This window comes from Littorina saxatilis, linkage group LG1 (genome assembly GCF_037325665.1).
Source record: "Littorina saxatilis isolate snail1 linkage group LG1, US_GU_Lsax_2.0, whole genome shotgun sequence".
In the NCBI taxonomy this organism is placed as follows: domain Eukaryota; kingdom Metazoa; phylum Mollusca; class Gastropoda; order Littorinimorpha; family Littorinidae; genus Littorina; species Littorina saxatilis.
Genome location: NC_090245.1, coordinates 46,970,412 through 46,986,885, shown reverse-complemented (window position 1 = coordinate 46,986,885; position 16,474 = coordinate 46,970,412). Strand labels below are relative to the sequence as shown.

At 41.2% G+C, this 16,474-nt stretch overlaps 1 protein-coding gene across 1 annotated transcript in view; it reads left to right on the top strand.

Annotated features, from left to right (window-relative positions):
- Window positions 1-424: 424 nt before the first annotated feature.
- LOC138971580 (adenylate cyclase type 2-like) overlaps window positions 425-16,474 on the top strand; it is a gene marked incomplete at its 5' end in the record, with an annotated part of 45,988 nt that continues 29,938 nt past the window's right edge. The window contains 6 exon segments of the mRNA XM_070344343.1: window positions 425-661; window positions 5,737-5,877; window positions 10,371-10,549; window positions 11,597-11,774; window positions 13,367-13,516; window positions 16,415-16,474. The exon segment at window positions 16,415-16,474 is cut by the window's right edge and continues 71 nt beyond it. Of these exon segments, the coding sequence (XP_070200444.1) occupies window positions 425-661; window positions 5,737-5,877; window positions 10,371-10,549; window positions 11,597-11,774; window positions 13,367-13,516; window positions 16,415-16,474 (945 nt within the window).

Below are 16,474 nucleotides of genomic sequence, written 5' to 3'. Positions count from 1 at the left end.
AGCACACTAACCGCTATGATATACTCCAGCGTGAGAGGCAAGCACACTAACCGCTATGATATACTCCAGCGTGAGAGGCAAGCACACTAACCGCTATGATATACTCCAGCGTGAGAGGCAAGCACACTAACCGCTATGATATACTCCAGCGTGAGAGGCAAGCACACTAACCGCTATGATATACTCCAGCGTGAGAGGCAAGCACACTAACCGCTATGATATACTCCAGCGTGAGAGGCAAGCACACTAACCGCTATGATAAATTCCAGGCCTGAGGTGCACGAAGCGAAAGTGGGTGTCACCCCAACGGGAGAGAACAAACTACGGGTTCTGATTCTTTGAAATCCCAACACATCTCAGTTTCAACCAATCCTGCTCGCTTCCTTCATCTCTATCTTTAAACAAAGTCTGTCTGTCCACACAGGTGAACCAGCGTGCGCGCGCAGAGAGCGAGATGGAGGTGACGTCACCCAGCGGCGTGGAGAGCGTCTTCAGTCTGACGTCATGCGCAGGGAGCAGAGCTCATATGTACCGCATGTCGGACAGCTCCGCCACGGTGGCCGCCACCATCAACGGCCACGTCAACAACTTCCACAAGGACCACCGCAACAGCAACAGTACCACGTCCTCTGTCGACAGACCCTCGCTTGCCAAGGTCAAGGTCAGTCATATAGACATAGACATAGATATATATAGAAAACGTTATTATCTCAAGAAGAGAAACGCGGGAGTGGTGTATCACAGCATCAGACAACATGCATACAACATAAAACGTAAGAACACAAAACAGTACACTTCCTTGCAGCATTATTGCAGGTTCCTGGTTCCTATGATTACGCTGTCCATAAACTAACTAAAATTAGTTTAGTTCTTAGGTAAACAAATAAGTTTTTACAATACAAGAAAACAAGAAAGGTATGTTATTGAAACATTAAAAGACTGTTAGGACAAAGAACGTTCCAATAACAGAGCTTGTTTTTAGGGATTACACTTTAGTTCGTCAGCCTCTGATTTTTACAGCTAGTTAGAATCGATAAGCCAGTGTTCATTTGCTTGACAAAATGTCTGTGATTGTGTAAGGTTAACACAGGCACAACGAGAGAGAGACAGAGACAGAGACAGACAGACAAACAGACAGACAGACAGACAGACAGACAAACAGACAGACAGACAGACAGACAGATAGGCAGGCAGACATATAGAGACAGTCTGTCTCTCTGTTGTCGGTGCGCTCGCGCGTTACAGGGACAAACAGAGATAGAGTCAGTCAGACAGACAGACAGACACACACACACACACACACACACACACACACACACACACACACACACACACACACACACACACACACATACACACACACACACAGAGACAGAGACAGAGAGATAGCGCACCAATAACGCCGCCAATACCCCAGGACATGAGTACACACCTACGGAATAAAACCAAGATACGCAACAGCACAATCAGACCAACCACTGACATTATCACAGACAAAGGAACCACCCATAAACCCACTCTTTTAGGTCAAACCTTTAATTACTGCAACAGAACTACGTCATCATGGCGTCCGATTATCGTGTTGTCACAGCGCAGCTAAGCGCTTCACTTTTCTTCAATGTACTTTAAAACCCACGCCTATATTTTATTAGTGAGTATTTCTACAAGATACAAGATACAAGATACAAGATATTTATTCACCAATTTTGCAAAAGGATTTCATCTTGGCACGGCACGGTAAAAATAAAATAAAAACCAACCAGACACATATGCAGACACACATCACCATGCATGCATACATACGTACATTACACTGTCATGCACACACAGACACAACTCACACACACACACACACACACACACACACACACACACACACACACACACACACACACACACACACACACACACACACACACACACACACACACACACACACAATTATTTACATTCTCACACATAACCAGCCACATATCTACATCACAAATTCACATCGTCGCCTTGTAAGGGTAAAAAACCATATCAGTTTAAAAGGGGTGCCAGTAATATCAATACAACATTAGTGAATACTAGAACAATACCTAAAATTTATAATCCATTTAAAAGTAAGTAGTACACGTAATTATTATCATTTAGTCAGATCATCACATAAAATTATATAATCATGATCTAGCCAGTTAGACAGTTTAAAACAACAGTATTAACAGACTATCACAGATCTACTCAAGCACCTGAACTTAGAGTCGCATTGCACAAAACTACTACCATCACAGAACTACTCCAGCACCTAAAAAATAAGGACCATTCCACATTGCACATATTTCCACTATCACAAGTTATGAGAACAGTAATGGAATGCAGTGAAAGGACTAAGTAACAAAAGAACCCCCCCCCCCCCAATCCTATAACTACAGTATATTACAACGTCTTCACTACAGGAGTTGTCAGTACAGCATGGGGGATGAAGCTAGAGCGAAAGCGACTAGTTCTGACTTTCAAAGCTCTGTAGCGCCTACCAGAGGGGAGGCTCATGGCGTTTACAATATGCCGTGTGAGATGGAATTTTTTACACAATATATCACGCATTCACATCGGCCAGTAAATCTCAAGCGTGTTAGGCGAGTATATACTTTTCACGGCCTATTATTCCAAGTCACACGGGTATTTGGTGGACATTTTTTTTATAGATATGTCTATACAATTTTGCTAGGAAAGACCCTTTTGTCAATCGTGGGATCTTTAACGTGCACACCCCAATGTAGTGTACACGGGACCTCGGTTTTTCGTCTCATCCGAAAGACTATATCAGTAGTAATGCTTACGTACTTTTAGATACTATAGTTTTACTACGAAGCTTCGTATGGGTGATTAATAGAAGCAGCGCGATTCTCCGTGACCATTGCTGAAAATGGTCAAAATATAGTATGCAATAAGTAAAGCTTAGCTCTTTTTACATTTAGTCAAGTTTTGACAAAATGTTTTAACGTCAAGGGGGGAATCGAGACGAGGGTCGTGGTGTATGTGTGTGTGTGTGTGCGTGTGTGTGTGTGTGTGTGTCTGTGTGTGTGTGTGTGTGTGTGTGTGTGTGTGTGTGTGTGTAGAGCGATTCAGAGTAAACTACAGGACCGATCTTTATGAAATTTTACATGCGAGTTCCTGGGTATGATATCCCCAGACCTTTTTTTCATTTTTTTGATAAATGTCTTTGATGACGTCATATCCGGCATTTTGTAAAAGTTGAGGCGGCACTGTCACACCCTCATTTTTCAATCAAATTGATTGAAATTTTGGCCAAGCAATCTTCGACAAAGGCCGGACTTTGGTATTGCATTTCAGCTTGGAGGCTTAAAATTAATTAATGACTTTGGTCATTAAAAATCCGAAAATTGTAATTAAAATTATTTTTGTATAAAACGATTCAAAATTACGTTTATCGTATTCTTCATTATTTTGTGATTCCAAAAACATATAAATATGTTATATTCGGATTAAAAACAAGCTCTGAAAATGAAAAATATAAAAATTATGATTGAAATTAAATTTCCGAAATCGATTTAAAAACAATTTCATCTTATTCCTTGTCCGTTCCTGATTCCAAAAACATATAGATATGATATGTTTGGATTAAAAACACGTTCAGAGAGTTAAAAAGAATAGAGATATAGAAACGCGTGCTATCCTCCTCAGCGCAACCGCTACCGCGCTTTTCTGGATTGTTAATTTCCCTGCCTTTGCCACGAGCGGTAGACAGACGATGCTACGAGTGTACGGTCTTGCGGAAAAAATGCAATGCGTTCAGTTTCATTCTGTGAGTTCGACTGAGCTTGACTAAATGTTGTATTTTCGCCTTACGCGACTTGTTTCATGTTACATAACTGTCACTATTGGCAACATTCCAAATGTTTGCCAAATTCAACGAAGTACATATGTATAAGTATGCTGGTAGAGAGTCATAGAAAGTGATTGACGTCTAACGATTGCAAGTATGTATAGGCTCATGATTTGACTGATTTAACCGTTAAAACTGTCTTTTAGGTGATCGATCTTCAGTCCTGTGCATTAATGTGTGTGCGTGCATTCGTGTCTGTTTGTCTGTCTATCTGCGTTACTGTGTGAGTGATTTTGTTTTCCTGTCTGCCTGCCTGCCTGCCTGCCTGTCCGTCTGTGTGTACGTCTGTCTATCTCTCTGTCTGTCTGCCTGTCTGTCTGTTTGCCTGCCTGCCTGCCTGCCTGCCTGCCTGCCTGTCTGTTTGTCTATTTGTTGTCGGTGCGCTCGCGCATGAATAAATGGTTATGTGCGAGTCTTTGTTAAAGTGCACGCGCACACACATTTGCGTCACACACGTAACCTCTACGGAGAAGACGATGTTCATTAGCTTTTATCAACTGTCTGTGCGACTGCAATTTTATTCCACGCACGCTATCTGACTTCCGTTTTAAGCAAAAGGTACATGGAAAAACACTCTTCCCCGAAGCGCTCTGCAAACACGTCACCCAAAGTATAGACCTCGCTCGATACAGACTGAATAATAATCGACTGTCTTATAAACACACTGACATTCTGTTGTGCTAAAACTCCACGAAAATGACACTATTGCTACGAATAAGACCACCTACAGGGCACCAAGCATATCAATTGATTGTTTGATGTAAAACTGCTGTCTACCAAATGTTGCGCGGCGGCTGATACATTCATTTATTGATTTGGGTTTGGCTGGTGACTGGTGATATGGACTGTGATTACTGCGACTTGAAACTTTGTAATTGATACAGAAGTAAGAAATCGAATCTCTGTACAGAAAATGCGACAAAATCGACTCAAGATTTAGTTAAAAGAAAACACACCAGTAACCAAGTTAGATACGTTTATATCTATAATCAATATTTCAGCACGTTACTGCCTTTTTCGGGATGGTAAGCTTATCAATTATTTTCAAGATTTAGTGTCAAAATAGGAGGAAAATCAAATGTCAGGCATAAGTTTGCAAAAAAAAACCTGACTATATTGATTGAACGCTGGATTTCCCTTCTTTGCTTTATCTCAGACTGCTGCGCAAGACTTCTCCTCAATACTATAATAATGTTTGCGTTTGTGTGTTTGTTCGTAAAAAACAGTCTTGATCTAATTCTTTGTCCGGTTAGAAATAAAATCTGTTTAGTGTTTATGACTGTTTACGTAATTGTTAGTTAGAGTGCTTGGGAGAATGATGAACATATGAGCTCACGGCGATCATCCTTTTTTGAGGATGAATTTAAAGTCGCTTGTTCATTTCGATGCTTGTTATTCTCCCAGGTGCCAGGAGACTGGTTCCGCATAACTCTCATTTACTCATGTTGCACATGTCGTAACCATTTAGAGCGCTTTGTTTCTCAGATCTTAAAATTGCACTCTGCCTTATTTGTTTAAGATGCAGACTGCTGCGCTTTGTTTCAGACGTCGTTCCGTGACCTTGACATTCGAGAAATTGTTCCTTACGTACGCTGTTTGCAGGAAATACTTGTTTGACTGATTTTGTGCGTCTGTATCCTTGTGTCCTGTACATTTCGATCCAACAGCACTGTCCTCTCTTAGAATACCGCTTTTTGTTTCAGACGTCATTCCGCGACCTTGACCTTGACCTTGAGAAGTTGTACCAGACGTACGCATCAAATTTTGTCGCGTGCATGTCCTTGTATTCTGTAAACAAAATAGTCCTAAAACGACGGTAACTTTATCCTCATCCTCTATTTTTTCAGACGTCGTTCCGGGACCTTGACCTAGAGAAGTTGTACCAGACGTACGCGGTGCGGAGCAAGCACCTGCTGGTCCTGGCCTACATGACCTTGCTGCTCGTCGCCTCTGTCGTCGTCATCATCATCGACCTCGTGCAGGGACAGGTGTGTGTGTGTCTTTTGATACTGTTTGGTGCTGTTTGCATTGATGTTTTGACAAGAATCAAGTTGTTGTTGTTGTTGTTGTTGTTGTTGTTGTTGTTGTTGTTGTTCAAATCACATCAAATCAAATCAAAATTAACTTTATTATCTCACATGGAGAAGTTGTTGTTGTTGTTGTTGTTGTTGTTGTTGTTGTTGTTGTTGTTGTTGTTGTTGTTGTTGTTAACTTAACTTGACTTGACTTGACTTAACTTAACTTTACAACAATGACAACAACGACACATCATCAACAATATCAAAAATCACTTATAACAAGATTATAAGAAGAAGAGATGCGACACGAAACATGGCCAGACACAAGCACAACCCAGTTTTCTCATTTTTCATCAGTAAAGGTGATTTGACCTTGCAAAGCCGTAACACGCAAGGGAATTGACCCAGGAAGTATCGCACATCCCCGGGATTCGACACGCCTTGATAAGCACGTCGTCATTTCTTAAAAAGCACTTGACATCATTTTGAGTTGTATTTACTGTCCTTCTGTTGTGTAGCTCTTGCAAATCAAATTCAACGTTATTATGACCATTGTGAAAAATAAGCCACTTAGAGTTAGACATTTTTAGAGATTTGGTTAAAGGCCAACATTGTCGCGCAGCAGATGTAGCTCTAGTTTCTCGTGCAGGCAACACTAAATTTAGCTCTGTGGCCTGATGATATAACAAGGCTTGGTCTTCTGGAGACGGATGTTCGGCTTTAAGCCATTTAGACATTTTAAGAGATTTAGCTTATAAAATCGTGGTGTTCTAACTTGATGGAACTAGCAGCAAGTACATGTATGCCCTTTGCATTTAATAATACGAGAATTTATAACGCGCACATATCTCACCACAAGGCGACTCAGGGCGCACTCATACACAATCTTTCGCATTAACAACTCAAGCATACTCATATACACTTACGCATAAATTGCATGAAGATGACAAGGCAACAACACAAACAGAGACACGGCACTCAAAAGTAAGCATGAAAAAGAAAAGAAAAGTTCAAACAATTATTTTGATTGTCATTTGTTTGGATACGTCAGAATTCCTCGCTGGAACAGATATGTAATAAATGACAAGACCGGAAGATAAACCTATAACGGGTCTTTCCTAATGGTTTGATGTTTGTACAAGCAAATAATTGAGCTGCACAGATCAAGCAGATAACGCAATCGCGTTTGCTACCTAAAAGGAATATTAAATATAAAACCTACGCACAATTTAACATCACCGGGAATCAAACAAACTTAAAAGAGTGATGGCTTTTGGGTCAGAGGGCCAATTTGATCTAGTTCACTATTTCAGACACCGTCCTGGCTATCTCAAGATCGGAGAATTTTGTTTGCATCGCAACGCAGCCTGGGATAAATCTGTCTCTATAACCTTTGGGGATCATTTCATCACAGGAGCTATGTGACATATTCCCCACACTTGCTCCAGGGGTGATATCTCCCATTTGTCACGATATAATATTACACTTGATCACGAGACCGGCGAGGCGTCACCGGGTGATAAATGCCATATCGTTACTGTCTGGCATATTTTCTGAGTTGCAGCGAGCAATGCACTTCTGCTCGCTGTGTTTGACGTCGCAGTAAATCTTCGCGAAGTGATTAAAATTGCAGCAAAACGAAGAAGAGAAATTTAAACCATGAACAGATTTTGTTACAATAAACGTGAAGTGACAAAAGTCTCCATGCATTACATTTCATTGCGAATATATCTATGCCTGTCACAAGCAACTGATTTTTGAAATGCTTTTTTTAAGACTCCGGTGAATATTGTTTTACTGCGAGAGTGTGACCTGAGTAATTTGTAAATAGTAATAATAATGATACTCATAATCATAATAACAAAAGGTGTGCGATATAATTCCTCATGCTTTAAACGTCAACGCAGTTTTCCCAAATGAATATTTAAATATGCATTACTGTGACATTTCGTGCATCGTCATTTTCTTCAAATATTATGCAAAGTTAATACGAAAACATCTTCCTTTTTTTTTGGGGGGGAGGCGCTTTACGAAAGGTAAAAATAAATGTCATGTTAGCGCCTGGTCGAACAAGAATCAAAGATACAGTAAAAAAAAAAAAAAAAAAAAAGGTCAATCACATATTATGAACAATTGCGTGTTATATTGAAAGAGAAACTGATCTAAAATGTAAATACTATCGCAAAAGTCATCGACCTTTCATTTTTTCCCCGCTAGCTTTCAGAAAACTCACAACTGGCTCGCTGCCAGTTTTACTATTCTTTTCAGTCCCGTCGGATTGGTTCTTTAGAGTTTTTAACTGTCAGTTTTACTTTTTTGTTTTAGTCTCTTTCAATCGTTTCAACAATGGTTTGCAAAGACAAAACAATGGGGTTATTTTGTGTGATTCTGTGATTGCGTCAGTGTGTGCGCACACGCGTGTGTTTGCACATGTGTGCGCCTGTGTTAGTTTGTATGTGTGTTTGTTTTTGTGTGTTCATGCGTGTGTGCATGTTTACTGTTATGGATACGAATGTGTTTGCGTGAATTCGTGCGTGTGTGTTTGGGTGTGAAGGTGCGCGTGTTGGTGTTTGCGTCCGTGCGTGTGTGTGTGTGTGTGTGTGTGTGTGTGTGTGTGTGTGTGTGTGTGTGTGTGTGCTTGCGCGTGTGTGTGTGCGTATGCGTGCGCTGGTTACGTCTGTGTTTTGGCCTTCTTTAAGTCAAGAGGAAGCTGTTGGAACTGGGTTCCCGTTTATCTTTTTGTCGTCATGATTAATATGTAGCTGCCAGTTTATTTCTTTTCAGAGTATCTTTCCGATATTTCAACGATGTCTTATGCAAGGCCAACCATGAATTCTTGCCAAATTAACGTGTCTGTGTGTGTGTGTGTGTGTTGTGTGTCTGTCTGTGTGTGTGTGTGTGTTGTGTGTCTGTGTCTGTGTGTGTGTTGTGTGTGTGTGTGTGTGTCTGTGTGTCTGTGTGTATATGTGTGTGTGTGTAGGTGTGTGTGAGTGTGTGTGTGTAGGTGTGTGAGTGTGTGTGTACTTGCGTGCGTGCGTGCGTGCGTGCGTGCGGTGCGTGCATGCATGCGAGCGTGCGTGTGTGAGTGCGCGCGTGCTTGCGTCAGTTCGTGCTTGCGTGCGTGCATGCGTGTGTTTGTTCGTGTGTTTTACGTGCGCGCGTGTGTGTGTGAGAGTTTGTTTTACGTGTGCGGTTGAATTGACTTACGACTAAGAGGGCGGTGCGAGAACAGGCTTGATATTTAGCGTTTTGTCTTCAAGACCAGTTTATGTCTGTAGAACACCGGAAAATTAATCAGTGTCCTTGGTCTTGTTTCTGTTCTGACGTTCATGAAAGCAGTTGCTACATTTTGCCTAAGTATTTTTATGCTAAGTAAGGAGTCTTTATGAAAACAGTTTCATGTAAATTTTGACATACATGAAGAAAGAAAAAAGACAGGGCAATGCACTCGGCGAATGTGTACATATACTTGTAACCCTGAGACAAAAATAGACAAATTACAAGGCCAAAAATCCGTACCGGAAGAAAAAAGAGAAACATTTGCCAGCTTAAATCTCGCTGTCTCTAAATGTGACATTTGTATGATCTCTTTTCATTTATTTTGTAACTTACTGACTCACACTGACTGATCTTAACTTTAAGACGTCAGATTTTGGTGAAAAGACGTACGACGCTAGAGCAAAATTACGGCGTCATGTATTTCAAGCATCCAGTGGATGCGAATAATGATGAAAACGCCCATTTCCCTACCCGGTTTTGTATTTACTCAGTTATACTTGCAGACCGTATCGGTTCACGTTAGTTGGTTTAAACAATGTTTTAATTTTGTTTACATATTCATGAAATTTACATAATTTCACGTCAACTCTAAAGGGCAGTCTCTCAGCTATGTTTGGTAAGCAGTGAAAATCGGTTCCAGCAGTTATACTTTATCGACCCATCGCTCTATCGAGATGAAGAAATGATGCAAAAATATGTTTGGTTTTTTGCTGTTCGGAGACGTATGCAAAATTCCCAGATTTAGCGGTCGATTTGGTTTAGTAGACAAACGGCGTATAAACCTGCTCTATGCAGTGTTCAATCACTTTAACCAAGGGCAATGTTTTAGGTCCAACTTCAATCGGTTTGTTTTTGCTCAGCACTTCGGAAGACATCTTTTTGTACATTTTCTATGTCGTTTGAAGGCAGATTTTTATGCAACTTCTTTATCGTCCAAAGATAAATGTTCTCTGTCTTTTCTTTGTGTGTGAGTCTTTGTTTCTGTGTGTGAGTGGTTTTTGTTTTGTTTTACCTTGATGCTCTCGATTTGTCCTTGTTTTATTAAAATGGTTAGAAAAAGGACTTACACATTAAGTAGAATATAGTCAGCCAGTCACTTTATGTTTCTATCCTCATTTTTGATTTTATCTCTTTACACCTTTTGTATTTGTCATTTTTATCGTTTTTTTCATATTTTCTTTCAGAATCGTCCCGATGTTTACTACATAGGGCAGGCGGTGACGTTAGGGGTGGGTGTCATTTGCTGTATCGGCTACATGACGGGTATGTCGGTGGGGGGATTCTTCTTCCGCTACCCGGATTACTCCTCCATTGTCTTTTGGGTGGGCTCGCTGATGGTCATCAACCTCTACTTTGGCTTCAGGTGAGCACAGGTGTCAACCTCAGGTAGTGCGCAGGTGAGGTGAAAACAGAGAGGGGCAAGGATGGGGTGGGGAAGTGTGTGTTAGGGGGGTGGGGGGTTGCGGGTGTGTGTGAGTGTGTGTGTGTGTACGTGTGGGTGTGTGTGTGTGTGTGTGTATGTATGTGTGTGAGTGTGTGTGTGTGTACGTGTGGGTGTGTGTGTGTGTGTGTGTGTGTGTGTTATAGAGAGCGAGAGAGACAGACAGACAAAGAGACAGAGACAGATAGGGAGAGACAGAGACAGAGAGAGATAAAGGGAGAGACGGAGAATGAGCAATTTTGATTATTGTACTTGAAACATCAGACAATTTCCGTTTTTTCAAAATGATTATGTTCTTGTGCATTGCTTTCGATTTCAGTCTTGCTTGTTTTGAGACGTATGCTTGTTTTATCTCTTTCATTATAACAGGCGATGTGTATCAAATCACAAACAGTGTTTGCTTCACAAATACCCTGTCGAGGGCAGCTGACAGATGTTGATGTTATTAAAGCGAAGCACGATTTCTGATGCAGCATGATGATAAACTGTGATAGAAACAATTAACTATTTTAGATTTGATATATATATGATGTTGTATTAAACATGTGATAATTATGATACTCACGTGGTGCGTATATATATCACACGGATAAGGATCAAGTGTTTACACTATGTCTACAGTATACAGAGCATCATAACTCTTTTACTGCATTTGATACACATTTGATATTTTCCTGTCCCGTCTGCAAAACAACATTACACTTTTTTTACTTTTAAGTAAGGTTCTCTTTTCAGTTTGTTCTGTTTGAACCAGAGAATCATATATCTCTTTCATTTTACGTGATGAAAACTGATATTTTCATCCTACATATCTAAAAGTATTATATATTTGCATATTCCGCGTGATACGTCATGATAGTACCCTCTTTTCTTTCACAGCGCTGTTAGAACACCAACAGATGACGTTTCTGTGATATTCTACAGCACGCGTCGTAATACATCTTAATATTACCCTCTTGTCTTTTTCAGCGCTGTGAGAACGCCAACAGACGACGTTTCTGTGATATTCTACACTACAGTCGTGTCCTATATGGTGCTTCCTCTCTCCCGCAAATGGTCGCTTCTGATTGGTGGGCTGGCCGTCCTTGTGCATCTTATTATGGCGCCGTTATTGTCTCGCGCGCAGACAGATTACATGTCACACCAGGTAAGAGTGTGTGTTTTTTTCATGAGAAATGAAGTGTGATAGAGTGATGAAGTGCAGCCTCCTTTCTTATCCCCTCTTTCCGTCCATGCACGCTTGCATAGCTTGGTAGAAAGTGAAAAATGTCGTTTTGAATTAAGCTTGCCATGAGTACATCCAACCAAGAGTTAGTGCAGTGTCAACTTTGAAATATGTCGTTTTTTAATGAAGCTTGCCACAGCTACATCAAGCGCAGAGCTAGTGCAGTGTCAGCGTTAAATTGTGACTTGTCTGAATGCAGAGATTGTTCCACGTCAGAAAACACTTCATTCACGCTCAAACTTAGTCCGAGGTATTCTTCTGGTGAATTACAACATACGCACACACGCGCGCGTGAGCAAACAAACGCGAACAGGCAAATAAAGGAATAGGCTTACTCGGTATCAACGACACATATCCATATTTATATATGAGGCCAAAAAGAAAAATATGTCTGTTTCCGGTAACCCGACCGACCCTATTTTTAAGCGCCGACCCTAAAGGTTTTTTTCGCTTTTCGCACACACACACAAAAAAAGTATATATATATATATATATGAAGTCAAGTATACTATTTTTAGTTTCAATATATCTAGGTCAAAAACATGTGGTAAATAATTATAAGTAAACTAAGGAAGCGTTTAAAAAAATCAAACAAAAAAACGTAAAAAGACGTTAACAAAACGTAAGAAAAAGGTAAACAAAAAACAACAAAAAATTTTAAAAATTTTTAAAAAACACCGACCGGTATTTTTTTCGGCGATGTTACCGGAAACAGACATATTTTTCTTTTTGGGCCTGAACGGAGTTGATAGTTAAGCACAGAAGTATTTTGTCCGTGTAGAAACTGGTAAGGTGTCCTCAAAACCCGCCCAACCCCAACCACCACCGTTACCCCCCCCCACCACCACCACCAGACCCCCCCCCCCCCTCCGACCACCCTGCTGCTACACACATTAACATACCACTTCTACTTCCATCTCATGCCAACAAACAGTTTTGCGTCGTTCCAGAACTTTATTTATGGCACGCTCCTTTTTGTGAAAAGATTTCCGCTCAGCATCTCAGATCTGGCTAGGCTCTCACGTGGGATTACACCATCCCTCCACTTGGTCATACTCTACAAATCAACACCCTGGCTGCTTGCTGTGGGATTACACCATCCCTCCACTTGGTCATACTCTACAAATCAACACCCTGGCTGCTTGCTGTGTTTGTTTGTTTTTAAAAGAAATAAATTAATTTAAAAAATGTTCGACTGTGCACAGAGAGCATCCAGGCTGTTTATTTTCTGTACATATCCCATGTACAACAACAACACACAAAAAGATAGAAAAACTGTCCAGGTGTGAGATGGTAAACTGAACTGTTTTCACGAGAAGGAGTGTGCCTTTGATATAAGCGTAACTGGTTGTATGAAACCAATCGACTTTGTTGCAATATACATAACCCTATATTTTGTGAATGAAATAGGCTTCAACCAAGGTATTGTTGTATGAACCCAATTGACTTTCTTTTGATATATCACCGTATTATTTTCTGAATAAAATATGTTTTAAAATAATATTTCGTTGCAGTTGGTGTCCAACGCGGTGGTGCTGCTCTGCGGAAACGTCATCGGCTTGTCCCACAAGTTCCTGTCTGACGTGGCTCACAGGCGAATGTTCCTGGACGCCAGGAACTCTATAGAGTGCATGATCAAACTGGAGAAAGAGAAACAGCAACAGGTAATCAACAGTAATAGGATGAACGATGTTCTTTGGTGTCACAGCTTTGTTTATCTAGGTAGAAAGACGGGCGTAATGGCCTAGTAGATAAGACACCGGCCTCCTAAGCGGAAGGTCGTGGATTCAAATCCCTGCCGCGCCTGGTTGGTTGAGGTTGAAGATTTTTCCGATCTCCCAGGTCAACTTATGTGCAGACCCGCTAGTGTCTTATTCCCCCTCGTGTAAAGACGCAGGCACAAGACCAAGTGCGCACGGAAAAGATCCTGTAATCCATGTCAGAACGTGGGAGTATCAGCCCATGGACGAAGAAGACGAAGAATCTAGGTAGAAAATGGTAATGCATAAATATGCGTTTTGGAACTGCTGTACGTTATTTAGCTCTGTGATAATGATTGATTGCTGTCCAATCACGATAACAATGATAATTATTGATTGCCGTCAAATCAACAATCTTTGGTCATAATTGTTTGCCGTCAAATCACTACTACTTTAATAATGATGATTGTCGTGAAATCACTAGCACTTTGATTATTATTATTACCGTCAAATCACAAGTATTGCCGCATAGGTGCTTCATGGTCATTACTTCCAGTTCTCTTTCTTAAGTATTTGAAAATACAGATTGTGTGTGGTAGTGCGTGGGGAAAAAATCACACCACAAAACACCAAATCTAAACCATTCCTTTTCTTGCACCAAAGTCTACCGTTTTCTCCTGAAAGAAAAACAACCAACAATGTATTTTAGGTCGTTAATGAGTGTAATAGTTTTTAGTAGAGTTTAATTGTTATTGTTACTGTGCTATGCAGAGAGTCAGTGATTAAATCGATTGCAGACGCTAGTACTGCTAATTATGTACACTGCTTGTAACAACTCTTCATATCTGACATTTTACAAAATGTGAAAGGGAGTCACACAAAGAACAACACGTAATCAGATATCTCCCTAGAACTGTGATAATGATTACGTTGTTTCCTTTTAAAATACACGTGACACTCGCTGTCAAACATTGTGAACGGTATGTGATTAAACGAGTGTCCCACACGCGCGAGGTAGAAGCGAGAGTATATAAGTAAATTGTCTGGGCTGTCGAGCAAGGCGTAAGATGCATAATTCAACTCGTCTGGGGGTGTCAGACACCATCCACAGACACCATTGAGCTTGTCAAAAATGTCTGACAGCATACAGGCCCGAGTTTTGACTCTTACATTCACCGTCCTACCCGTGGACACAGTTCTGCTCACTCTATCACAGGCATGGGCATGGTCCTCGGATCCACTCATTTCAGAGGTTTGGAAAAGAAATTTCAGAGGAAACAAGAAAATTTCAGAGTCCAAACTTAACATTTCGCAAGAGCATTTTATATTCTCAAATCACTCAGGAGTCTTTAAACGGAACAGCTCTGAAGGCAGAAAATATGATTGGTTTCAGCTCGTCTCGGTGAGTCAAGTAATTGATTTTGATATTGAATTTCGCCCAACTCCCAATGGATTTGGTCTAGATTGCGTAGATTTTGATCATGCCTTACACAAAAATGTCCGGACCTCCTCTCAGCCATTCCCATGCCTGATGTCAGATCTGCCTAGCCGTTTACATTGGATAAGATCACGAGTGGCTTTTAAAAGAAATTTAGTCCTAAAGAAAAATCCCGCTCTGCACAGAAAAATATGAGGCTGGTGATATTTTGGTATAAGTCCAAGTGGCCTAGTCGCATACATGTAAAAGCCTGGCCATATGTGAGATGGTGAGCATAACGGTTTACACTGTAAGGACTGTGCCTTTACCTTGAGGAGGTCAGACAACGTAAAAACAGCGTTACAAAACTGGAACGGTTATGGGACAGCGACCAGTTATTTAACGTTGTAGGCTTCCTCCGTTGTTTAAGGTTCGACACTAAGAAAAAATGGCTTGCGATTTAAAAGCTCCTGCCATTGGCCTACCAAACCACGTCTTAGTTTCAGAAGTCTTAAACATGTATGTTGGCTTTTAAAGCCGAGAAAGTGTAAATTTAAACAGTATTGAGTTTGTTCGCTTGTCCCCCCACCACCACCCCCCTCCCAACCCCCCCCCCCCCCCCAAATAAAATAACAAAACCATCGGTACAATGACGAAACGTGGTTCTTTCTGTGATATTTTAATGAACCAATGTTTATGGACAATTAGGTATTGTTGTCATTGTTATTGTGTGTGTGTATTTGTGTGGTTTGTGTGTGTGTGTGTGTGTGCTGTCCTAACACCTGTTCCTTGTCCCGGTGTGCTCTTAGGCAGCCCTGTCTCTGCATTCACTGCTCCATCTACATCTGAATTTCGTTCCGCTGCCAGACTTTTCGATTTTACAGACGCTCTAGGGACGGATATCGGGTAGCTGCGGTGGGCTACCCTCTGAAGATGACACTACATTGTTATTGTTATTGTTTATAGCGTCCCTGAAGAGACTGAATTGAGTCGGTTTGTTTTTCAATCATGTTATGTTCGACGCGACTGTTACACACCTGGCAGTTAGGGCGGGGATGTAGCTCAGTCGGTAGCGCGCTGGATTTGTATCCAGTTGGCCGCTGTCAGCGTGAGTTCGTCCCCACGATCGGCGAGAGATTTATTTCTCAGAGTCAACTTTGTGTGCAGACTCTCCTCGGTGTCCGAACACCCCCCCGTGTGTACACGCAAGCACAAGACCAAGTGCGCACGAAAAAGATCCTGTAATCCATGTCAGAAGTTCGGTGGGTTATAGAAACACGAAAATACCCAGCATGCTTCCTCCGAAAGCGGCGTATGGCTGCCTAAATGGCGGGGTAAACACGGTCATACACGTAAAAGCCGTGGGAGTTTCAGCCCATGAACGAACAAACAAACAAACAAAGAAACAAACAAACACACCTGGCATGCACGTGGCTGTTGTGCAGGAGGATCTGCTGGTCAGCTGCATCCCGACCAACCTGGTGAACGAGATGAAGAAAGACCTG